General features: G+C 43.1%; 1 protein-coding gene across 2 annotated transcripts; it reads right to left on the reverse strand.

Moving 5' to 3' along the window:
• On the reverse strand, positions 1-26255 carry macroh2a2 (macroH2A.2 histone). 2 transcript variants are annotated; one of them, XM_085970698.1, is made up of 10 exons: positions 26143-26255; positions 16336-16547; positions 16025-16131; positions 14319-14531; positions 12575-12685; positions 12183-12282; positions 8289-8378; positions 6146-6320; positions 2572-2613; positions 1-735 (listed from the first exon to the last, which is right to left on the reverse strand). In XM_085970698.1, the coding sequence occupies exons 2-10, from the start codon at positions 16505-16507 to the stop codon at positions 570-572; spliced, it is 1176 nt and encodes a 391-aa protein (XP_085826824.1). In that variant the 5' UTR covers positions 16508-16547; positions 26143-26255; the 3' UTR covers positions 1-569. The 2 variants fall into 2 exon arrangements, with proteins under 2 accessions (XP_085826824.1, XP_085826825.1); XM_085970699.1 differs by lacking the exon at positions 2572-2613.
• Between the last annotated feature and the right edge of the window lie 857 nt (positions 26256-27112).

Raw genomic sequence — 27112 nt, forward strand, 5'->3', positions numbered from 1 at the left:
TCAAGTTTTTTTTTGTTTTTATTTTTTTTAAAAAGCTGCCACACTATCAAACTACAGCAAATGGTACAGGGAGATGTAATGCAGCCAAACAGCTGCTTCATTTTCCAACTGTTCCTTTACACACTGGAATGTGAAACCAATGCACTAGCTTAACAAAAGGGATACGTAAAACCACAAAGACATGGAGTCATAAAACAATGTTCAAGCATGAAACATCTTCCACTAAACTGTTAAATGTCACCTTTTTAAAAAAAAAAAAAAAAAATCTAAACTTTAAGTATTTCAGTAAAATCACAAAAAAAGTAAAGGATGCACAGTATCAAGAAGGTTGTTTTCTGAATTTCCCCCGAAAGTAAATTTCAAAACCTTTCCCCTGCTTGGGAGTACTATAAAAAATGTAATCAAAAGTTTACACTTCAACCTCAGAATATGTTCATGATCACAGAACTCATACTTTGCACCTTCTCATTTACTTTTTAAACACACACACGCACACTTTTCTGTATTGTTGGACAAAAAGCTGTTAAAATTCCCAGCTTTCCATTGCTTAAAAAAAAGATAAAAACAGGTTACTTTGTGTCAAGTTTTGCCATTTCCTGCACATAGATACCGATACTTTCACTGTCGAATAAGACAAAAAATATGTTCTTCAGCGATGATGATGTCGTGTTAACAAAATAATTGGAGATGGCCTTGAGGATCAGCTGTGCTGCGATGTGCTTTGGGAAACAATTTCTGATGGTAAAAAACCAAATTAACCATTAAACTTCACTTCCACATTTATTATGGCTGTGCACCAAACATCTGTAAAGGGCAAAATCTTGTAATACTTTGCAGATACCTGCAGTTGCCCAGCAGCAGGTTATGTACTGACTAGAATATTTACATTAGTAATTCAACTTGAAATTGATTACTGTTCAAAACCATGGTTAGGCCAGTTACAATACTGTGTACAGTTTTGACACCCCATTATAAAAAGGACAATTAAAGCCAGAGTGCACACAGCATAGGAACGCCACGAGGATGCCAGGGCTGGGGAACTATAGGTATAAGTTGAGACTGGAGATAATAGGACTATTTTCTCTGGTTGGGGAGTAATCAATTTTAAAGTTACTAAAGGTAAGAGGAGAGGGGTTAGGATATGATTTTACACACACAAGGTTGGTGGAGAGACCACTACATCTTTGAAGATACAAGTCTATCGAGAGAGTAAGGAAGTGGGATCAGTTTTGGATTGTTATATATCAAAGAACCAGCAGACACTATGTGCCAATGCGCTCCTGTACTGTAAACTAGAGCAAAAAGTTCTCGTCCCTTACATTTAAGTGACAGTGCAAAAATGAATATCCCATTACTGGGGCAAGTTATGCATGTGGCTAATCCTATTAAACATTTAAATTAGTTAGCCCACACATGCTCAGCTGAATAAAAAACCCTTTTCTCTGCCACACAAAATGCTGTCTGGGATTGTGACATCTGTGTTGGAAGTTCAATGGCAAAGTTGCTGGAGTTAGTACCATAGTAGAATTTCTTCTGGTGCTTAGTTCCTGGCTGCTCCTGCTTTCCACACAAGTCTCCTGGGTGTCTGATCCAGATTAAAATGTTTGTATCGCGTAAGAAAATTGGCCACAAGGTTCACTTCTTTAGAACCAATTAATCTTCAGTCTGAACCGGTACAATGATGTACTCTGCTGCTGCATCAGTGCACAAGTCTCATGGAGAATGTTGGTAGCATTGGCAGTCTCAAGTATCTTCAGAGAGGAGCAAGAGACCAAATAGAAATATCCTGGTCTCCATCAGAACTCCTTTGGGACCAACACTTAAGAGAACTTCTGACTAGTACTGTGATTAACTTGCAGCCTACGTGTTTAGCAGACTCGAGCCCATTATGTAATCTACCCATACCGCAAGAATCAAAGCTGGAGATCATTTTGGTCACGTATAACATGCTTGCTGCTTTGTGTTCTGTGCAGAACATCCAGGTCATGATGCCACAATCAACTGGTTATGGAGGAGGGCCCACTATCCTTGCCCCTTATTTAGATCCAGTTTTTCATTAGCCATTGCAATATATATCTCTATATCCTTGATTAGTATACTGCAACTATTTTGGAAAAGCTACCACCTGCCTATTTCCATGGTTCACCTACAGCTGTGTATTTGACCAATTCCAATCCATAGCTGACCAGAGGCATTTGAACTGCTCCAAGTATGATTGCACAATTCCTGTCTTACAGCAGTAGTCAGGTTTTCCTAGGCCCTCAAGATCATGCAGTCAGATTAATACTATAACATTGGGAAGCATTCATCCTGATCAACCATTCATAGCCTTCATTGAAGGCTATGATCATACATCAAGCAGTCATTTGGTGGACCAAGGATTTTCTAACTACCTACTGAAATGGAGTGTATAGAGCAAGATAAAGGAATTGTTGGGTACCAATGGCGGTGTCTCTCAAGGCACCAAACTTGGCAACCTACCCTTTCTAATAATAATGAACAATCTTCAGGTTCAAGGACAATGTTAAATATGTGGATGACCACCATAGTACAAGCATTTGAACATCCTACCTTGATTGGTTTGCAGACCGACCTGAAGCTCGAGAGCTGGTCCTGTCCAATGACATGGAAATCAACCCCAAAAGACAAAAGAGTTTATTATTAATTTTAGGAGGAGACTCCCTTCCCCCCATCATTCAGGGGTGATCTGCATTAAGAGAGCTCCCACCGTGAAACTTGCATTGAATTACAGCACAGAAACTGGCCATTTGGCCCAACTGGTCTATGCTGGCGTTTATGCTCTGCACAAAAGCCTCCTCCCCACTTTTGGGAATAATGTGGGGATTTAAACTGGGAAGCTCAGATTTCCCTTCTATACAAAGCAAATGGCTGCCTTTACCAAACAGTCAGGTAGTGGTCATCCAAAGGCAAGCCTTCCGTTAGATCAGCATTTAGAGGGGACATGCTAGTTAGGTCTGGCACACCAACTTTATGTTTAAGCTTAATGCCGAAACTAAATGGGTACAACAATTTTCCGTGGCTATAATGCAAAATGCTTAGCAAAACTGGAGTTTGTCGCTGGCCACTAATGCAGTGCAGGAAGTTTATTGGAACTATAGGTCCTTTGCAATCTTTGCTACTAGCTTACCTTTGAGCATCAACATATTTAACATTCGGATTTCAGTTAAGGGAGGAGGATGAAATACTATCCACTATATATATATAGCTTCAAAGTGGAGCCTGCTCCAGAAGAATTTTTATAAATTCTTGTTTGAAATTTACCTTGAAATCATCACCTGTCATCCCTGTCCACAACCACTGCTTTACGATTACAATTTTTAAATAATGGTTATGGTAGTAGGTAATATTTCCCAATGTTTTGCTAACACCGATCATCAGACTGTGATGTGGTACTAATAATTGATTTTAATGATGGGCTGTTAAGGCGATGTAGTTTAATCTTACAATGCTCAGTTACAATTTAAGAAAAGAATTTGGAGCCCTGGTCAGGCATTCTGCAGTTTCAGGAATCAAACTGTGTTGGCATACAGACTTTGTTCAAATCCCTCCAGGGCCTTGCCCCTCCCCTTCTCTGTAACCTCTTCCCGTCTACAACCCACTAAAAACACTGGACTGGTGCTTCCCCCCCCCCCCCCCCCCAATTCCTTCAACCCACCAGTGAAGGCCGTGCCCATCAGCCGTCTAGGCTTCAGGTCTGCAATTCCCTCCCCAAACCTCTTTACCGCCACCTTTAAGACACTGCTTAAAACCTACCTCTTTGACCAAACCGTTGGTCACCTGTCCCAATGTCTCCTCCTTTGGCTCCATGCCAATTTTTACCTGATTACGGTCCTGTGAAGTACCGAGACTTTTTGCTGTGTTAAAGGCACTATATAAATGCAAGTTGTTACCGTAGACAATATGTACTGACATGCCTGACTCTAGATAACCACTAGATCCAGTTGCAGATCGGCCTTTACTAAACTGTTCAGAGAACATACTGAGGTTCATTCAAGTGGGACCAATTTGAAAAAAGCCATGAGTGCTATTTTTGGTGTCTCCTGTAAATCCAAAACCCTCCCATAGGCTATAGAATAATTTTATACACCCCCTTCCAACACTTCAGGACAAACCATCATTAGACAAGATAGATTTATCATGCTCAAATTCTATCTAAGGGAGCCTCAGGGAGAGGCAGAGGTTTTATTTATTACTTTGTAGTAAACCTCATCCTAAAATTCAGGAGGTTCAACACCTTTTTGAGAAATATATGACAGTCACTCTTCTGACAATCCAGGAAGTACAGCCCAGGCCTAAAGCAACCAATGTGAAGAATGTCTGCTTTCATCCAATTATCGGGATTTTCTAGCGTGACCAAAAGTATAATTCCCCTTTCATTATACCTGCGATACTCAGTGATTTCATATGTCCAAGAATTTACTTAGGTTTGCAAAGTTCACATGTATAGCAACCTCAACAACTGGTTTGTTAAATGCACACCAAGGAAAGAGCTGAATTACATTCAGGACAAGCCACAGAGTGTTTCTATTACTTGACAAACCTATTCCAGGTTTCCATGGCAATCTAAATGGATGCAGCAGCAATTAGAACCTCGTTCGGACATCACACCCTTTATAGGTACCATGATCCAAGATACCTGTGGCCAGTTAACAGTTTTCAGGCAGAACTATTTAGCATCTGTAATCTTTTTCAATCTTTGAGCACAAGTAGTTTTCCAAACTGTAACAGGAACCCACTGCAGTAACTTAACTGGCAATATTCAGGCAGGCCTGTAGCTGTAGCCTTTGCTGCCCTCTAACCTCAACCATCAATGCCTCAGACTGTGGATAGGATTGCAGCCCACAGACACCTCAACAGGCTGGAATTATTGCTAGTCTAGTTTGGGCTGCAGTTCTTCAAGCCTCACTGCAAGGTTCATTCTCACTCCAATTGCCCAACACTTGGCAAACTACTGGATCTCCTCAGTGGGATTATGATCCGATCCAGTGAATAAATAAACCCTGCGTAGAATGGTAGACTCCATGATCTTGTATCAATTAGCTTGGCAACATGTGAATTCATTTGCTTCAAATCAAGGCAGCACAGCTGAAAATGTTGCTCTCTTCTTCCCCTTCACCGCCCCATTCATTTTCAATCACCAAAACCAAAGTAATATCACACCATATTGGTCACAAAATCCATGGCTTTAAGACGGTGTCCTTTCTGGTGAATCTTCATCATGTCCGAGTAGCCAGGATAGACGTCTCCCAGACGCAGAGTTTTTTTTAAGTGTCTAGTGCCACTCAGCTTGTGAGTTCATCTCAAAGGGGGCTACCTCTGGCATTATAAATACTATTTAACCACCCTATAAATCCTCCACTTTTTATATAATTGCTCAAGGAAAAAAGATAAAAACATGCAGTTTGGTAAGGCTGTTAAAGAGAACCCCAAAACGTCAGAACTTTTATGCACTGTAGAGCAGCACATTCATTGACAGCCACCTCAAGTTACTTTAACAGTGATGAGAATCTCGCCAAGAGGAAAAGAATGTTTTCATTTAAGGAACTTTGACTTTTTTCACCACTGTGGTTGACTTTACCCTATTTGGCAACTTTGATTGAAGAAGTACATTCAATACGATCAAGTACTATCCTTCCCCCACATTAAGGAAAATAGCAGGAGGTCGTTGTAGCTTCTGCTTTGTTTTTGCTCCCACTGTTTCAAGTCACTTTCTTGTCTCCAGTTGGCCATCCCCTGCCCGAAACGGTACTGAATCCTGCGGTCTTGTACATTTGCTGATTGGCAGCCACGGGCAGAGGGGTGTAGGGTTTCCTGTGGACCCACTGATGCTGCTATAACTGGTGTCAACCCATTTTCTTCCTCTAGTTCTCAGACCCCCAAATGGTTTGTCTCCGTAAGAGAGGGGAAGCTGCATTAAAATGGAGCATCATATCTTCAAATAGTTTGAGTCATCCTTTTATGAATGCCAATCGTGATTCACCATAAACAATCATGATCTCCTTGCTCAACTACAAAACATTTCTGTGCTCTATATATTATTTTTAACAAAAGCAGAATCACTCAGTACATTGAGTGGTGTTCTCTAACCAATGTAAAAATAGCCTTTACTTTCAGTAAGTTTTACCTGCTGCTGGCGATGGACGGGAAAGCGATTGATTTCAGTTTCTTCTCATCTGCCAAGGCCAGGCAATTCTTCACAGTTTTTTCCAGTTGCTCTTCACATTTATCCACTCCCCACTGTGGGATGTTGCAGTGAATGATGAATTTTGCTGGCAGTCCAGGGGCCTGACCCAAAACAGCTGCAACAGAACAAGGGGATTAACTGGCAACCAACTCCTCAAAGATGGCATTATTTGTACCTCTAAATAGCCTATCATCAAACAGTATTCATAAGCATGGAAATTTAAAGGCCAATTGTTAAGCTCGTACTCCTTTCAGTTATAGGTGTGTATATTTTAAAGGAAGGCCACTAATGAGCGTAGTTAACAATGTGCAGTGATGTTTCGATCGCTCAGTTTCTTCACGCTCAATTCTACTGAAGTGGTTGCTGCAAAAAGTCCTGAAATTTTGTAGAAAAATAGCTAAGTGACCTATGGAACGGCAAGAGTATTTGGTACCACGATTATGACTTACCATTAACATGGGACCTACTGAGCCAGAATCTTGCAAACTGCCGATCACATTTAAAAAAATCATTCTTGGGATATGTTCGTCGCTATCAAGGCCATCAGTTATAGCCCATCCCGAAGTTGCCTTGAGAAGGTGGTGGTGAGCTGCCTTCTTGAACCATTGCAGGTAGAGTTCCAGGATTTTGACCCAGCAAGGATAAAGGAACAGTGATATATGTCCAAGTCAGGATAGTGTGTGACTTGGAGGTGAATGTATTCACATGTGTCTGCTGCCATTGTCCCTCTAGGTGGTACAGGTTGTGGGTTTGGGACATGCTGTCAAATAGGTATACGAGGCCAGAAGGAATCTTATTTATGAGAGACTCTGCCCAGTGCCATCCCAAAATCAACCACCTCGGAAAGGCAGGTCCTACTTCACTCCAGTTGAACACTGTCAATTTACAAGGAAACTCAGTACCTCAGAACTCAAATGAACTAATCTAAACATCGATATATATTAAGGTGCTGCAGTCCAAAAAGGCTATTTCCATCCACAAGTAAGTTACCAACCCCTGTGGGTGCTTCTGTCAGGCTAAGTGATAGAACTTATTTCAGATCGTTTATTGGATTACATCAAACCTCAAAGCCTTTTGTGATTTGCTCACCTCCGCGTGACAAAAAGCAAGGTCATGTTTTGTGAGCAGATTGGCATTTTCAGAGGTGTCACTATTTTGAACTTCAGTACAAGAGTGTTGAAGTACATTAGGTCTGGCTGTTTTAAACCAGAGAATGAAGTTTCCTCTGCCCAAGCATGCAAAAAAGCAAGACACTTAAATGAGCCACATGGAGGACTGCATAGCTAAAGCAAAACCTCAAACAGATCTGGTCAATCTGGAGAGGCAAAATTCCCTGCGCTACAACTCCATGCAAAGGGTTATTGCGAGCATCTACACAACGTTGTTCACTTTCAGATTGGGAACAGCACTCTGAGCCGCTTCATGTCATGAATAAATGGAGCTCTGGGGGTTCATGAGCCTCAAACCTCATTTGATGCCATCAGCTTGCAGTTTATATCAGCTCCCACTTGTCTGATCAGGAGAACTACTGGCTCAGAAGTCAGACTTCACCAAGTGTTCCACTCACCTCCCCCCAGATCGGTTTCTGCTGCGTGAATTAATGAGGACGAACACTACCATTATACACAGTTGTATATCACAACAGGCTGTTCAAATAAGCAGTGACCCATGGGTCTCTACTACTAAACTGTAATCAAATAGGAGTCTGGAATGGCATGGTGCCATTTTGATATTTAAACATATTAATCATTTCCTGGTTCCCCCATAATGCCAATTGTGTTAAGAGGTCACAGGTGTAAAATACCCAAAAGCATTTTTCCCTGGATAAAACGTTAAGACATACTTGCAAGATGAGACTATAGTATTCGGAAGCACCAATATACTGTATTGTGATATTCATAATTGTTAAAATTTCACTATAAAAAGTGTCTCGACTATTTTAATACTGTATGTCAAAGCAGATTCCTCACTGTATTGTCCATGCAGACTGCAGATCTTTGAATGTGAATTTCTTAATTGACTTTAATAAAGTTAACTGCATAGAATAGTAAACTTAAAAACTACATTACAAATTACTACTTGCCCCCAGCCACTTCCAAAGGTCCATTGGATTTTCGCAGCTCTTTCACAGCATCCAAAAACTCCTTTCCACCCGCTTTCTCCAAAGCGTTACCTGAAATTACAATGACTGTTTAGAACATTCTGTAGGCTGGTTGATGGGTCTACTGGTGGTGTAGTGGACTGAACCTCATCAGAAGGATCCAACTGTAACACCAGTTCCACCGCCACCCCCCACCTCAATATGTAACAGTGCCATCTTAATAACAAAGGTGGTCTTAAAACGAAATTGTAAGCTGAACTCCCGGGGCTACCAGTGCTGGAAGTCTCCCAACATAGGTCTTTATATGTTGTTCACTCAGAAGGGTGGAAGATTGTTTTGTGCAATAAAGAGAAAGATCAAAATTTTGTTACACGTATAATAGTCAATACCTTTCTATATCCCTATAGTAATGAACAATATTACATTAGCACTGTAGAGCTTGGTAGCATTTTGGTACAAGAATACATTGAGTGAAATACATAGAAGACATCTCCATAGATATACACGTACATTTAAGTTCTTTTACTTATAGGCTCAGTCCATGGTCACCACACGTTCCCAGTTTATTAAACCCTTGTACCTCTAAGAATTTTTAAATGATTGCAGCTTGTACAGTGCCTATGCCTCACACCTCTGCGAGAACAGGTGCAGATGTGGAGTAAAATCCAGGTCATAAAGTTAAGTCAGGAAATGATCAGTTGACTCTGAACATGCAGGTTGGAGTTCTGCTTGGAGATGGGGGTGACGGGACTGTACTCGGTCATCAGTGGCACTAAGCTGCAGAGGTGTAAATCAGACCAACAACAGGAAAGCAGGTGGCAGGCAGAAGACAGGATTCAAGGTCATTCACTCACCAGGTTACAAGGCTTGTGTTTGGATCAGCACTGGCAAATAACCAACTCATGTGAGGGGTGCTATTTACACTGGTGTTAATTTGGAGTCTATAAATGGATCAAATCATATTAGGGGCTAATCTGTTCTTCAAAAGTCAGCAGAACCAAAGTTCAGATTCTAGCCATGAACTTTACTTTGGGCCTTTCCTCTTGGTGGATTGTGGTCACCTTTAAGAGGTCATTATGAACAGTTAGTTGATACCACTAACAGTGCAATTTTACAGACAGCCAATCAAAAAAAGAAGTACCTTTTACTATATATAATATAGTGGACCCATATTGCCACTAGAATTACTGATTTAAATATGAGCAGGGTGAGCAGACGAAAGCAGCACATCGTTACCCATTCCCATTTTTCCAGACACAGTTGTGAATTAGGGAACAATTCTTCAATTACATGAAGTTCATCGAAATAATTACTTTTCTGTGCACGTTTTTATTTTAAAATGAGTTTCCATTAGGATTATCAATTGTCCGAGGAAACAAGTTAAAAAATGACTAACTTAGAGCTGAAGAGGGGCAGTGAATCTTGCAATAGTGCACTCAAGATGGAGAATGAAGTAGTTGACTCAGAAACTAGGGTCCTCAATTTAAATAAAGGAAACTACGATGGTCTGAGGAGCGAGTTGGGTAGGATTGATTGGGGAATGGCACTCAAAGGGTTGACGGTGGACAGGCAATGGCAAACATTCAAAGACCGAATGGATGAACTACAGAAGTTGTTCATCCCAGTTTGGCATAAAAATAAAACAAAAAAGGTGACTCAACCGTGGGTAACAAGGGAAATTAGGGATAGCATAAGATCCAAGGAGAGGACATACAAATTGGCCAGAAAAAGCAATAATCCTGAGGATTGGGAGCAGTTTAGGATTCAACAAAGGAGGACAACGGGATTAATTAAGAAAGGGAAAATAGAATATGAGAGTAAGCTTGCAGGGAACATAAAAACTGACTGTAAAAGCTTTTATAGATATGTGAAGAGAAAAAGATTGGTGAAGTCAAGCGTAGGTCCCTTGCAGTCAGAATCGGGGGAATTTATAATGGGGAACAAAGAAATGGCAGACCAACTAAATACATATTTTGGTTCTGTCTTCACAAAGGACACAAATAACCGCCCAGAAATACCGGGGAACATAGGGTCTGATGAAAGGGTGGAACTGAAAGAAATCAGTATTTGTAGAGAAATGGTGTTAGGAAAATTGATGGGACTGAAGGCCGATAAATCCCCAGGGCCTGATAATCTACATCCCAGAGTACTTAAGGAAGTGGCCCTAGAAATAGTAGATGCATTGCTGGTCATCTTCCAGAACTCAAGAGACTCTGGAACAGTACCCAGGGATTGGAGGGTAGCTAATGTTACCCCACTATTCAAAAAAGGTGGCAGAGAAAAAGCGGGGAATTATAGACCGGTAAGCCCGACATCGGTAGTGGGGAAAATGCTAGAGTCCATTATAAAAGATGTAATAGCAGAGCACTTGGAAAACAGTGACAGGATCAGACAAAGTCAACATGGATTTACAAAAGGTAAATCATGCTCGACTAATCTACTGGAATTTTTTGAGGATGTAACTGGTAAAATAGATAAGGGAGAACCAGTGGATGTGGTGTATTTGGACTTTCAGAAGGCTTTCGATAAGGTCCCGCATAAGAGATTAGCGTGCAAAATTAAGGCACATGGGATTGGGGGCAAGGTATTGACTTGGATAGAGAACTGGTTGGCGGACAGAAAGCAAAAAGAGTTGGAATAAACGGGTCGTTTTCCAAGTGGCAGGCAGTGACTAGTGGGGTACCGCAAGGATCGGTCCTAGGACCCCAGCTGTTCACAATATATATTAATGATCTGGACGAGGGAATTGGATGTAATATCTCCAAATTTGCAGATGACACAAAGCTGGGTGGGAGGGTATGCTGTGAGGAGGATGTCATGAAACTCCAGTACGATTTGGACAGGTTAGGTGATTGGGCAGAAACATGGCAAATGGGCAGAAACATGGCAAATGCACTATAATAATGTGGATAAATGTGAGGTTATCCACTTTGGTGGCAAAAACAGGAAGGCAGATTATTATTTGAATGGCAATAAATTGGGAGAAGGGGAAGTGCAAAGAGACCTGGGTGTTCTTGTGCACCAGTCGCTGAAGGTAAGCATGCAGGTGCAGCAGGCGGTTAAGAAGGCAAATGGTATGTTGGCCTTCGTAGCAAGAGGGTTCGAGTACAGGAACAAGGATGTCTTGCTACAGTTGTACAGGGCCTTGGTGAGACCGCACCTTGAGTATTGTGTGCAGTTTTGGTCGCCTTATCTGAGGAAGGACGTTCTTGCCATGGAAGGAGTGCAGCGAAGATTCACCAGGCTGATACCTGGGATGGCAGGAATGACGTATGAGGAGAGATTGCGTCGATTGGGCTTATACTCACTGGAGTTTAGAAGATTGAGAGGGGATCTCGTCGAAACCTATAAAATTCTGTCAGGCCTGGACAGGCTAGATGCTGGAAGGATGTTCCCGATGGTCGGGGAGTCCAGAACCAGGAGTCATAGTCTAAGGATAAGGGGTAGGACATTTAGGACTGAAATGAGGAGGAATTTCTTCACCCAGAGAGTGGTGAACCTGTGGAATTCTCTGCCACAGAGGGCAGTGGAGGCCAGTTCATTAAATATATTCAAGAAAGAGTTGGATATTTTTCTTAAGGCTAAAGGGATCAAGGGATATGGGGAGAGGGCAGGGACAGGGTACTGAATTTGAATGATCAGCCATGATCTCATTGAATGGCGGAGCAGGCTCGAAGGGCCGAATGGCCTACTCCTGCTCCTATCTTCTATGTTTCTATATTTCAATACTTTCAAACAATTTTAGGTATACTAATGTGAATACAGTAAGTTCATGTAAATATATCCAGCAGACTTTCAACCATTTTATAAAGCTTCCCTCAGGTATAGAAATAATTACTGTAAGGCCCGGTGGGGGAAAAAACCCCAAAAACATACCTACGTCCTCTTTAAGGTCTATTTCAGCATTTGTTGGGTTAATGATGCACTCAACTTTAACTGAGCCAATGTTACTGATTTCACTCTGAGTCAACGACAGCTGAAAATAGAGAAGATACAATCTAGTAAACCACATTAATAGCAACAATTTAAAAGCAACAATTTAAAAGCAAAGATGGTCAAAATAGTTTAACCTGAAAACAAAGATTGATTTATATCATGTTAAATCAGAATATAGCTTTAATAGGTATCAATCTTCAAACAAAGCAGTAAAAAAATTGCAAAAACCGATAATATATTATGTACTGAACTGAAGTAAATACAGATGCATGTCCAAACTGTTGGATTAATTTAACTCTGAATTTGAATCAAAAATGCGTCACAAATCTTACCTTTTGCCCCAGGAAAAGGTTCTTTGTTGAAAGAATTGTGAATCCGTCACCAGGCACATCATCTGATGTGGAACTAGATGCCCCTTCCTTATTGCTTTCTGTTCGTTTACCCTGATGTAAAAAAACACATTGGTTTTGGTTTTTGGAAAACTTAATTTCTTTGTTGTTGAAATAATCCAAAACTGCTCCACTATTCCGACATGAGTATTTTTACAAAAGCAATGTGCTGCATTTCCCAATACAATTACAGACATTACTTTTGTTTGTTCCGTGCCATAGCAAAGCAATAGGCAATTATAACTCCAAAACTGACTCTGGTATTAAAATGTTGACACATTCAGTTTCTCTTACGAGTGTCAGTGACCCATTAATCTTGTTTGGAAAGCAAACCCCACTTGGCCTTCCTGTTTTTAAGCACATGGTATAACATATTCACAAAATGCTCAGGCATTGTGGTAATATGGTGATTCTGCTAAGACTATGATATGCAATCTGTTGCCCAGTAACTATTATGCAATATTAAAAGATTTCTATGGTGCCCGTATATTGGCAGATTCCCCTTTCCCATATCCTATTAGGCAGAACATCTATATTTCTATCTTTGTAATTTTTATATTTGTTGGATTGAATGTATGTGTTTCCATATGTTCAGATAAGAAAGCATCAGTGGTACTAGATGGGTTAAGCATTACTACTTTTGATCCTACAAATCTGTTCAAATCAAATCCAGAAAAAGGATTAATGTCATCTCTCATGGATAGCTGATCAACTTTAAACCACAATTTTAGCAAGTGTCATCTCAGTTCCTGGAGAATGTTCTGAGTCACAGCACAAAACTACCTTTATATTAACAATATCACTCAAAGGCTTTAATGATAATGTGGGAAATGGAAATGTCACTGTGATTAAATTGTGAGTTAGACATAAAGTAGGAATGTTCCCCTTGATGTAACAGACCTTGTCCTGCCTGATACTGGGTACAGAAAGACATGTTTGGGGTAGGGGAAACAGAATGTTACATTTCCCTGCGCTGACATCCCTCATTCTAATGGACCCAAAATGGTGAATTAATGCAACTCGAGTTACTTGTGACATGTTAGCGACAAGTGATCTAACAGCAACGAAGAATATTCACCATCGGTCTACTGGGTTGGAACCTAGGTCATAGAAAAGACAGTGTGCTAACCTGCTGCACCATGCTCGTCTTGCTCCATGTCAAATTTCACATATTAAAAATCAAGTACCATTGCAAGTTTTTATTCATCAGGGAGCTACCTCCATTATCCACCAGTGACATATTTTGCAGGATGAGGTTTTAAACCAGATGACGTTGTACCCATCCAAATTCACTTTGCCAGTAACCTTCACTTTCCAATGCAGACGTTTAATTTAAGATTAGACTTATCCTAAAAGTTAAATCAATATAAATTTTGCCAAATTGAAGATTTTTCTGCGACAAAACATCAGGTCCTTCACACTACTTTTCCCAGTTTGATGAGGGAAGTGCAAGATCAAAGCCCAGGAAAAAAATTAAATTACACTGCTTAAGCAGAGGTGAATTTTATGCTTCAAAAGCTATGTACGTCAAATGGAACTTTATGAAACACAGGATTAAAGCCACAATAGCTAATAATTAGCTACTAATTACTGGTCCTGTACAGTTTAGTGCTATTGTGCCACACTGATTGTACCTCCATACCATGTTCAAAACAATATGCCAGGAACTTCTGTGATGTGTACTTACCTTTCTGACAGATTTGGATTTTGTAGCCTTTTTGACAGATGCTTTCTTGGTGGATTTTTTGACTGGAGAAGCCTTTGCTTTTTTTGCCTTCTTTTCTGACGGTGTAGAAAGAATGGTTTCCACTTTACCTCTGGCACCACGTTTCTTCGCCAGAAGTTCAGGATGAATTCTGGGCAGCACACCACCACTCGCGATTGTTACTCCCCTCAGTAGCTACAGGCACAAAAGTAACAGCAGTTCCAAATACGGCAGATTTACTGTGGGTGTGCAGATATATATTTTCATTAAAAATGTTGGTAGATTGTGGCATCGCTATTCCAGCAAAATCAAACCAATAAATTAGAAAAGACGGGTTGAAGTTTGTTTTTGGTTCCACACTTTACACCACAGTTCCGGTTTGTGGGAAGCAGCACCATTAGGAAGAGGGAAACACTTCATTTATCCCTTGCACGGCCCATTAGAATCAGACGATTTCAATGCACAAAACTAGATGCACGTTTAATTTATATATAGAATGAAAATGGACAGTGTGCCTGATATTTCTAACATGCATCAATGTACCCCCTGGTGTTAGCAGTTAGCATTCTAAATAGTTGTTATAATCACAGCCAATCCATTAGTAGACTGTTGTTTTAAGGAGAAACCAGCACATTGCAGTTCTTGTTGCCTTTACATATTTATTAATTTGAAAAGAGAAACTTATACAATTATTAACTTAAGTTTATAATTTTTTTTAAAATTCAGAATGACCCCTTATGTGGTCTGAACATCTCAGATAATACACACATACAGTAAGAACTTGCATTTATATAGTGCTTCTCACATCCTCAGGGTGCCCCAAAGCAGCTCTGCAGCCAAATAATTAGTTTTGAAGTGTAGTCACTGCCGTTTATGTCGGCAAATGCAGCAGATAATTTGCATAAAGCAAGTGCCACAAGAACTTTTATGTCCACTTGGACAAGACAGTAAACCATCTGCCTGTTCAATAGACATCTCCTCCAACAGTGCAGCATTCCCTTAGTACTGCTCTGATGTGTTCAAGTCTTGCAGTGGGACTGGAACTTCCTGACTCACAGGTAAGAGTGCTACCAATGAGCCAAGCTGACACTTAACATCACTTCACTCAGATCAAGATAGATTATTGGAGTTTTTAACTACTCGCAACAGCATACCCCTCTCAAATTCTATCCCAACGAACATCATTCCTCGGTGATAGGGGCAGACGTTTACCAACACTGCTCTGTGACAGGCCACAGAAAGACCTGCGGCAACTCTCAAGAGTTGCAATGCCTCACAGCTGATCTCTCCATAGACAGAGTGAGGTAATGCAACTCAACTGCGCAAACAAAAACCTAACTAATTCCAGGGCACTTACATCCCAGTAGCAGAGATCAATGTAGCCACACAGCTATCCTTCACTCCTGCCCGATTTCTACCCACACCCACCCACATTTTCAAAAATCATTAAATCTTATAACACAAAGGAAGCCATTTGGTACATTGTGCCTGTGCTGCCTCTTTGAAAGCTATCCAGTTAGTCCCACTATCCCTGCTCTTTCCCTAGAGCCCTGCAGATTTTTCCTTTAAGCGTATATCCAATTCCCTTTTGAAAATCCAAGATTCCTGAAAGTATGTGTAAATCAACCATGTGAATTATTTGAGACAGATTTCAACTAGATCAGCACAAATAACATTACAAGCCTTACTTGATTTAGTTCTTCATCATTTGCCACTGCCAGCAGAATGTGTCTTGGAGTTATTCTACTCTTCTTGTTATCTCTTGCTGCATTTCCAGCCAGTTCCAGGATTTCAGCTGCAACAAAAACACGTCCGAGTTAATAGGTTTAGAGCAAGTTATACTCTAAATTATTATCTGAAGATTCAAAATAAAATGGTTCCCAAGATTAAGGGATCCATTTCTGTAACTTTCTTTCCTTCCAAAGAGTTTTTTTTATAACTGTAAACATTAACACTATGTTCTTTTCATTTTAAAATTATATTTCTTTTTTTTTTTTACCTGCTAGGTACTCTATGACCGCTGCCAAGTAAACGGGTGCCCCCATTCCAATACGATATTTGAACGTTGCTTTCCGTAAGTATCGCATCATCCTACCAACAGGAAAAATGACCCCTGCTCTAGCTGACCGTGACAACTTGGTCATCTTCTTTTTTCCACTTCGGGCCGACATCTTGCCTGTTGTGGGTCAGAATCTTACACCAGCTGTAGATCTAAAGAAATGCCAGTCACTTAGACATAGAATCTTGCCGCACAGAAAGAAGCCTTTCAGCCCATCATGGATGTGCTGGCTCTTTAAAAGAGCTATCCAATTAGTCCCACTCCTTGCTCTTTTCCCATTATCCTGCAAATTTCTGTGTGTGTATTGGAATCAATTGAACCATTTTGAGAGTGGTTTGTTGTCCATAACCTGTATCAGCAACAACTTGCATTTATATAGCGCCTTTAACATAGTAAAATATCTAAAGCGCTTCACAGGAGCATCATCAAACAAAATCAACAAGATGCACACGAGTATCTCAAAATTAGAGGAGTTAGATGGCATTAGCTGGATATAGGAGGGAGCTGTAGCAGATCTAGAGAAAAGGGAGCAGGCCTGTTCAATCTTTCCTGATGGGTATAACCTCTCAGTTCTGGTATCATCGTAGTAAATATTTCTTGCACCTTCTCCAGTGCTTCTGTACCCTTTTTATAATATGGAGACCAGAACTGCTCCCTGTACTCCAAGTGTGGTCTAACCAAGGTTAATAAGAACATAAAAATTGGAGCAGGAGTAGGCCATGCAGCCCCTCAAGCCTGCTCCACCATTCAATAAGGTCATTGCTGATCTTCTACCTCAACTCCACTTTCCCACCCTATCCCTAGATTCCTAAAATCTATCGATCTCAATCTTGAATATACTTAACGACTGAGCATCCACAGCCCTCTGGGGTAGAGAATTCCAAAAATTCAGAACTAGAGAGTGAAGAACTTACTTCTCATCTCAGTCCTAAATGGCCAACCCCTTATCCTGAGACTATGGGTGCGATCTTGCCAGCCGTGGGGAGGCGGGTATGGAGGTGGGACTGCCGGGAAAATGGCAGAATCTGGGGGCGGGTGCCCAACCTGACTCCGTGCCATCTTGCCAGGAGGCCACGCCGGGACCCCTCTCCTTGGAGGCGGGAAGGGGATTAGTGCCACTTATCTGCCTGTTAACAGGTAGTTAACAGGCAGATAAGAGGATTATCCCCATTTTACCCACACAAGTGCGGGCTTCCCAAAGGCTGCGAACCCCACCAGGGTCACCGAAGCGAGCAGTGGGTCTGCGGCGTGCAAAAGTGCGCTGTGAAGGTAAGTAATGGGTGCAAGTGGGGAGAGGTGAGGTAAGTGGAAAGTGTTAGAAAAAGTTTACTTACCTTTGTTTCTTCCTGCAGGCTTCAAACATTGGGGATGCGGAGAGCCTCGCATCTCACCAGCAGAGATGACAGATGGCCGCTGAATTCTCTGATGCAACAACCATCTAATTTCTGCTAAAGAGGTTTGATGAGTCTTGAATTCAAGAACTCATCAAGCTACAGAGAATGTCAGTGTTTGACAGCTTCACAAAGTTGTCAAACGATGAAACGTCATACACTGACGTTCTCTGCAACCGGCTTTCCCTTAATTGGCCTGCTAAACCCGCTGGGTGGGCTTAACAAGATCAATCAGGGGAAAATAGCGTGGGTTGGCCACAAGTTGATGGAGGCAGGACTGAAACCAGACAAGTGGCAAAATCCAGCCCTATGACCCCCAGTTTGAGATCCTCCAGCAAGGGGCAACAGCCTCTCAGCATCTGTCCCATCAAGCCCTGTCCGAATGTTATACATTTCAATGAGATCACCTCTCATTCTTCTAAACTCGAGTATATAGGCCTATTCCGCTCAATCACTCCTCATAGAACAACCCTCTCATCACAGGAATCAATCTAATTAACCTTCATTGCACCGCCTCCACAGCAAGTATATCCATCCTTAGGGAATGTGACCAAAACTGCCTGCCAGTTTTTGACTCCAAATTACCCAGGCCAGATCCTTCTCCAGTTGAGTATAGGGGTATGGTGGCATCATGGTAATGTTACTGGACTAATCCAGAGACCTGGACTAATGATCCAGAGTCACAAGTTCAAATCCCACCATGGAAGCTGGGGAATTTAAATTAATTAAATAAATCATAAATAAAAAGTTAGTATCAGTAATGGTGACCAGATTGATGTAAAAACCCATCTGGTTCACTAATGTCCCTTATGGAAGGAAATCTGCCACCCTTACCCTATATGTGACTCCAAACCCATAGCAAAGTGGTTGACTCTTAACTGCCCTCTGCATGGTCAAGCAAGCCACTCAGTTGTATCTACGAAAAACTATAATAATACCGGACAGACCACCCAGCATCGAGCTAGGCATCGGATTCAGACACGACAAAGACCCTGCAAAGTCATCCTCACTAACATCTGCTGTCCCACAGACTAGTCAAGCAGCAGCCAGGTACAGTCATACTCACAGAATCATACCCTTCAGCCAACATCCCAGACTCCTCCATCACCATCCCTGGTTATGTCCTGTTCACTGGCAGGACAGACCCACCAGAGCTGACGGCACAGTGGTATACAGTCAAGAAGGAGTAACCCTGGAGTCAACATTGACTCGGGACCCCATGAAGTCTCATGGCACCAAGTCAAACATGGGCAAGGAAACCTCCTGCTCATTACCATCTACCTCCCTCCCTCAGTTGATAAATGGAGTACTCCATGTTAAACACCACTTGGAAAAGGCACTGAGTGTAGCAAGGGCACAGAATGTACTCTGGGTGGGGGACTTCAATGTCCATCACCAAGCGTGGCTCGGTAGCACCACTACTGATGGCAGAGTCCTGAAAGACATAGCTGCCAGCAGGTGGTGAGAGAACCAACACGAGGGCAAATCCTACTTGACCTCGTCCTCACCAATGTCGCAGATGTCACCACAACAGTATTGGTAGGAGTGGCCATCGCACAGTCCTTGTGGAGACGAAGTCCTGTCTTCACACTGAGGACGCCTTCCATCACGTGGCACTACCACCGTGCTAAATGGGATAGATTCAGAACAGATCAAGCAGCTCAGAACTGGGCATCCATGAGGCGCTGTGGGCCATCAGCAGCAGCAGAAACGTATTCCACCACAATCTGTAACCTCATGGCCCGGCATATTCCTCACTCTACTAATACTATCAAGCCAGGGGATCAACCCTCATACAAGGAGGAGTTTAGAAGAGCATGCCAAGAGCAGCACCAGGCATACCTAAAATGAGGTGCAAACCTGGTGAAGCTACAACACAGGACTACATGCATGATAAACAGCGGAAGCAGCACTCTATAGATAGAGCTAAGCGATCCCACAACCAACAGATCAAAGCTCTGCAGTCCTACCACATCCAATTATGAATGGTGGTGGACAATTAAACAACTAACGGGAGGAGGAGGTTCCATGAACATCTCCATCCTCAAGAATGGTGGAGTCCAGCACGCGAGTGCAAAAGACAAGGCTGAAGCATTCGCAACCATCTTCAGCCAGAAGTGCCGAGTGAATGATCCACCTCGGCCTCCTCCCGAGGTCCCCACCATCACAGAAGCCAGTCTTCAGCCAATTCAATTCACTCCACGTGATATCAAGTAATGGCTGAGCGTTCTGGATACAGCAAAGACTATGGGCCCCAACAACATCCTGGCTATAGTGCTGAAGACTTGTGCTCCAGAACTAGCCACGCTGTTCCAGTGCAGCTACAACACTGGCATCTACCCAACAAAATTGCCCAGGTATGTCCTGTCCACAAAAAGGACAAATCCAATCCGGTCAATTACCACCCCAGCAGTCTACTCTCAATCATCAGCAGTGATGGAATGTGCCATTGACAGTGCTATCAAGTGGCACTTACTCACCAATGCTGTTTGGGTCCCACCAGGACCACTCGGCTCCAGACCTCATTACAGCCTTGGTCCAAACATGGACAAAAGAGCTGAATTCCAGGTGAGGTGAGTGACTGACCCTTGACATCAAGGCAGCATTTGACTTAGTGTGGCATAAAGGAGCCGTAGTAAAATTGAAGTCAATGGGAATCAGGGGGAAAACTCTCCACTGGCTGGAGTCATACCGAGCACAAAGGAAGATGGTTGTGGTTGTAGGACAAATATCCTTGCGGGCAGGTTAACTAGTGCTGTGGGGAACGGGATATTGCAGCAGGAGTTCTTCAGGGCAGTGACCTAGGTCCAACCATCTTCGCCGTCCCTTCATCGTCGCAGAGTCAAAATCCTGGAACAGCACTGTAGGTGCACCCTCACCACACAAATTGCAGCAGTTTAAGGTGGCGGCTCACCACCACCCGTGAATGAATAATGTACGAAAGGCTGATATTTAGTAGACGAGAATCATATACATATATATAAAATTCAAGTGTACCCACTGACCAAATAATATTACCCATAATTGCTCCTGGGTAACTAAAAAGCTAAGACTTGTTCAAAATGCAGCTGCAAAAACAGTCAAAAGCAGTTTTGACTTAAGTTCTGATAACAAACAGCCAGTGAAGGTTAAATTGCTAAATAACATATTTAAGTAGAAATTAGAATTTGCTTAACAAAACTAATTGCAAAGATATTTAAAAAATAATTAGTATAAAGACATAAATTGAGAAAGATCATGGAGATATGGTACTTATCTGGTAGATTAAAGTGAGATAGTCTGGATACCTCAAGACTAGTAAAACAGCGCTGATATGGGCCCTTGGTATAAAGGCCTTGTACCAGGGAGGCAGGAAATGAGAGATAAGTAAATTCCAATGGGGTGAAAAACTATAAACAAAATAAGACAGCAGGATAGGGTTGACAGAAAAATACTGGAAAGGCAGGATGCTACCTTAGTCTGAGTGACAATGGTATTTTAACCATTAGAACCAATTAAAAAAGGTGATTTTGTTAAAGACCATATATGGACACTGGCCAAACCAACTTTTGATAAAAGGGTTAAAACCTCAATACTCAAAAGAACAACTTTCCACAGACTTACTGCGAGAACAAAGGATCAGACTTAAGACGACGTCATCTGTGTCAGAGAGGTTCCAGAGGCCAAGGGCTGCGAGCTACTCGTTAAAACTATCGCCTAATGTTAAGTATGTTACGCTGTAAGTTTAATCTATTGCTCAAACATACTGGCTGCTGCCTATTGGTGTCTTGTCCAAGAACTCTGAGATCATTAAGATCTTACAATAATAAAGAAGTATTTTTATTCTAGATTGCTCCTTGTCCTTCTCCATAACTAATCTAAACCATACGATATTATAATCACTGTTCCCAAGATGCTCGACTGACATTTTCCACTTCATTCCCCAGAACTAGATCCAGCAATGCCTCCTTCCTTGTTGGGCTGGAAACATACTGATCAAGAAAGTTCTCCTGAACACACTTCAGAAATTCCTCCCCTTTTCTGCCCTTAAAACAATCACGGCCCCGTTCAATATTGGGGTTGTTAAAGTCTCACATTATCACTACTGTATAGTTCTTGCAACTCTCAGTAATTTCTTTGGAAATCTGCTCCTCTATCTCTTTCCCACTATTTGGTGGCCTATTAAATACACCAAGTAGCGTAACAGCTCCTTTATTGTTTCTTGTAATTAACTCCAACCAAATAGCTTCTGTCTTTGACACCTCAAGGACACACTTTCTAGCACTGTAATTTTCTTAATCAAAACTGCTACCCATCTCCTTTTTCCCCCCATTACTATCTTTCCTGAATACCTTGTACCCAGGAATGTTAAGCATCCAATCTTCCCCTTTTTTGAGCAAGGTCTCAGGTATCGACACCATGTCATATTCCCACTTGGCTATTTGTGCTTGCAGTTCACCAACCTTATTACATAGAAACATAGAAGATAGGAGCAGGAGTAGGCCATTCGGCCCTTCAAGCCTGCTCCGCCATTCAATGAGATCATGGCTGATCATCCAAATTCAGTACCCTGTCCCTGCCTTCACCCCATATCCCTTTAGCCTCAAGAAATATATCCAACTCTTTCTTGAATATATTTAATGAACTGGCCTCCACCGCCCTCTGTGGCAGAGAATTCCACAGGTTCACCACTCTCTGGGTGAAGAGAATTCCTCCTCATTTCAGTCCTAAATGGCTTACCCCTTATCCTTAAGACTATGACACCTGGTTCTGGATTCCCCAGCCATCAGAAACATCCTTTCTGCATCTAGTCTGTCCAGACCTGACAGAATTTTATAGGTTTCGATGAGATCCCCTCTCAATCTTCTAAACTCCAGTGAGTATAAGCCCAATCGACACAATCTCTCCTTGTACGTCATTCCTGCCATCCCAGGTATCAGCCTGGTGAATCTTCGCTGCACTCCCTCCATGGCAAGAACATCCTTCCTCAGGTAAGGTGACCAAAACTGTACATAATACTCAAGGTGCGGTCTCACCAAGGCCCTGTATAACTGCAGCAAGACATCCTTGTTCTTGTACTCGAACCCTCTTGCTACGAAGGCCAACATACCATTTGCCTTCTTAACCGCCAGCTGCACCTGCATGCTTAAGCAGGGGAAATTAGTTTAAACCGTTCCCCACAGCAGTAGTTAACCTGTCCGCAAGGATATTTGTCCCAGCTCTGTTCGGGTACAACCGGTTCATCTTGAACAGGTCCCTCCTGCCACAGAACTGGTCCCAATGACCCAGGAATCTGAAGCCCTCCCTCCTGCACCATGTCTCCAGCCACACATTAAACTGCCATATCCTCCTATATCTACTCTCACTAGCGCGTGGCACTGGGAGTAATCCAGAGATTACAACCTTCGAGGTCGTGCTTCTTAAACTGCCTCCCTAGCTCTTTCAACTCTTAACTGCAGGACCTCAAACCTCTTCCTCCCTATGTCACTGGTTCCGACATGGAGGACTCGTAAAAATCAACATTTCATTGTGCAGTACACACGTCTGCTGCATATATGACAAATAAAATTGAATTGACCACGACTTCTGGCTCTTCCCCTTCCCACCTGCAGAATCTTTCAGGATAAGTGGAAAGGACACAAGGAAATCAACTTTGAGCAGGAAGAACTCAAAAGAAGCAGGCGTAGGAACAAAAGTTGGCCATTCAGCCCCTCGCGCCTATTCTGCCATTCTAGCGTACATGGATGGGCTGTACCTCAACTCCACAAACCCAACAAAAATCTCAATCGTAGAATCATACAGCACAGAAGAAGGTGGCCATTCAGCCCATCGTGCCTGTGCCGGCTCTTTGAAAGAGCTATCCAGTCAGTCCCAATCCCCTGCTTTCCTACATTACAACACTTCAAAAGTACTACAGTGGCTGTAAAGCACGTGGGGACATCCTGAGGTTGTGAAAGAAACTGTATAAATGCTAGTCTTTCTTTTGTGCTTTCCCCATAGCCCTGCAAATTTCTCCCTTTGAAATATTTATCCAATTCTCAAGTGCACAAAAAATTCTTTTTAATCCACACAAAACTTGCAATCAATAGATAGGTTGGACACAATTACACTTTCAGCCACAATTTTTTTTTAATTACGTCTTTTTGAAGGACATTTCCTTCCCCAAATATAGTGAAGTTGTCAACAAAAAGAACTCAAAGCAAAAAGCTCGAGATTATTATAAAATTATATTAAAAAAGAGACCCAACTTATATTTAACGTAATAAAACAACAACTTGTATTTATATAGCACCTTTAATGTAGTAGAATGTCCCATGGGCTTCACAGGAGTGAAACAAATTTTGACACCAAGTCATATAAGGAGATATTAGGGCAGATGCTTGGTCAAAGAGGTAGGTTTTAAGAGGCGTCTTAAAGGAGGAGGCGGAGAGATTTAGGGAGGGAATCCCAGAGCTTGGGGCCCAGGCAGCTGAAGGCAGGGCCGCCAATAGTGGAGCGATTAAAATCAGGGATTTTCAAGAGGGCAGAATTGGAGGAGCGCAGAGATCTCGGCGGGTTGTGGGGCTGGAGGAAGTTACAGAGATAGGGAGGGGCGACCAAGGCGGGCGGGGTTACAAGTAAATCATTTTAAAAAGAGAAAGCATACACACAAACATTTTTTTTTAAGACGAGCTCAACAGCCCCCTTCCATCTTGCTGAGCGGGGAGGGGCGGCGCGAGCCTTTGATTCAAACTTTCGCCGCCAGCCGAATGGAAGCCTCGCGCCCGAATTCAAACCGCAGCTCGAGCGCCCCCAGCCAACCGCCAAACCGGAGCGACGGCGGCTCTCGCTCTCTCACACACGAGAGTCCGGGCCCCGCATACACACACACCGGGCCTCGGCTCTCTCACACACAGGGTCCGGGCCTCGTCTCTCTCTCACACACAGGGCCCGGAGCGGCGGCTCTTTCTCACATACACAGGGTCCGGGGCTCGGCTCTCTCACACACAGGGTCCGGACCTCGGCTCTCTTACACACACAAGAGTCCGGGCCCCGCATACACACACACACCACACAGAGTCCGGCTCTCGGGCCCCGCACACACCACACAGAGTCCGGCTCTCGGGCCCCGCACACAGGGTCCGGGCCTCGGCTCTCTCTCACACACAGGGCCCGGAGCGGTGGTTCTCTCTCACACACACACACACACACACAGGGCCCGGAGCGGTGGTTCTCTCTCTCTCTCTCTCTCACACACACAGGGCCCGGAGCAGCGGCGGCTCTCTCACACACAGGGCCCGGAGCGGCGGCTCTCTCACACACAGGGCACAGGACCTCGGCTCTCTCACACGGTCCGGCTCTCTGATCTCACACACACACACAGGACCCGGGCCTCACACACACACGGTCCGGAGCGGCGGCTCTCTCTCACACACACACACACACAGGACCGCGGCTCTCGGGCCCCGCACAGAGAGTCCGGGCCTCACACACACAGGGTCCGGGGCTCGGCTCTCTTTCACACACAGGGCCTCGACTCTCGGGCCCGCACACACACACAATGCCCGGGCCTCGGCTTTCTCTCTCTCTCATTCAGGGCCTCGGCTCTCGGACCCCCCGCACACACACAATGCCCGGGCCTCGGCTCTCTCTCACACACGGCCTCGGCTCTCGGGCCTCGCACACACACAATGCCCGGGCCTCGGCTCACAGGCCTTCCCCTCACACACACACAAACCAGGAACTCTGTGCGGTGAAAAGCTCGGAGTTACGAGGACCCCCCGGTAAGAAATTAATGTATTCCACCATTAGGAAAGGATTGTTTCTGAAGATATTTCTATATTAACCGACATATCTGAGGGCGGGCGGCATCGCCGCTCAAATTTACCTCCGAGGAGAGAAGGGCGGGAAAAAAAAATCGGCGGCTGCACGATCCGCCGCCCGCAATAAACAAAAAAAATCCTCTTTATATTTTAAAAAGTATTTAAAAAAAGATAAGCCTGGAGGCCTAAGAAAAGGTTCGTGTAAAATACACCAAAAAAACCCAGGCCGAGCGCTTCCCGCCGAAATTATCTTCCCGCAGCGACAATAAAAAATGTCCACCTTCTGCGGATGAAACGGATTTTTAAAAATATACGTATTAAAAAATATATATTTCTTCGCATTTTTAATATTTAAAACCGCGGCGGAGTTAAAACATCCAAGGCGCCGAGGACAAGCCTGGGTTACCGTCTCCCCCCATAGAGATTTTTCAAATCTATTTTGTGGCGTTGAGCAATATAGTTTTCTCCTTCATTTGAACGTACTGTGTTTTTTAATGTTAATTTTTAATGTTGAACGCACTGTAGGGCTTTTTTTAAATATATAAATTGAATAGATGTGTATATTTGGCGCTCACCTGCTGTCCCGGGCGGCTGTAGCTCCTATCCGTCCTTTAATCCCGTGTGCAGCAGGAAGGGGAAGCGAGCTCTCGCTTCTCGCATACCCATTTGAAAAATACAAACTCAGCCTATCAGCAAGGGCAAGTGAGCAGGAGGAGGGGTGGATAGGCTCACAGCGAGGAAGGAAAATCAAAAACACACACAATCTCCCCCCCCACAAAAACATAACCGTTAACACACATTTGGTCAGCCTTCGCAGCAGGGATCTAGCTCACGAACCAGTTATCACCTGCCCAGTGCCATTGGGACAGATGGTGCAAAAAAAAAACACAACAACCCCCTATACATTATATATGACAATCTGAGACACCTTTCTGTGCAGGAAATGGTTGTGCCTTTTCTCAGTAAAACTGGGTGGCCCCGGATTCAGCAAAAAAAAACTTGTGCCTCCCTTTTTTAAGAGGGGCGCAATTAATTGAAAACTATAAAAGACTTTGATTTCTCCAGCGCCTTTCACGACCACCGAACGTCCCAAAGCACTTTACAGCCAACAAAGTACTTTTTGAAGTGTAGTCGTTGTTGTAATGTAGGAAACGCGGCAGCCAGTTTGCATACAGCAAGCTCCCACAAACAGTAATGTGATAATGACCAGATAATCTGTTTTATTGATGTTGGTTGAGGGATAAATATTGGCCCCAGGACACCAGGGAGAACTCCCCTGCTCTTCTTTGAATTATTGCCATGGGACCTTTTACATCCACCTGAGAGCAAATGAGGCCTCGATTTAATTTCTCATCCGAAAGACGGCACCTCCGACAGTGTAGCACTCCCTCAGCACTGCACTGGGAGTGTCAGTTTAGATTTTTGTGCTCAAGTCTCTGGAGTGGGACTTGAACCTGTAGTGTATGTACCTTGAAGAAGGAACTATATTCTGCAGCCCCTGTATACTGCAGTACCAGTAGTGACCACCCCTGTATATAAGCCTGT

The sequence above is a fragment of the Somniosus microcephalus genome, chromosome 29 (assembly GCF_052327205.1).
Source record: "Somniosus microcephalus isolate GS21.2 chromosome 29, FLI_Smic_1.0, whole genome shotgun sequence".
Lineage (NCBI taxonomy): Eukaryota > Metazoa > Chordata > Chondrichthyes > Squaliformes > Somniosidae > Somniosus > Somniosus microcephalus.

Bases quoted from the DNA above. Each gene is read 5' to 3' on its own strand.
- macroh2a2 (XM_085970698.1), bottom strand. From the start codon at position 16,507: ATGTCGGCCCGAAGTGGAAAAAAGAAGATGACCAAGTTGTCACGGTCA. The intron at 12,686-14,318 runs GTAAGTACACAT...TTTTTACATCAG, and splicing joins AATCCAAATCTGTCAGAAAG to GGTAAACGAACAGAAAGCAA. The intron at 736-2,571 runs GTAGGATGTTCA...TTTTACCATCAG, and splicing joins CGGTCTGCAAACCAATCAAG to AAATTGTTTCCCAAAGCACA.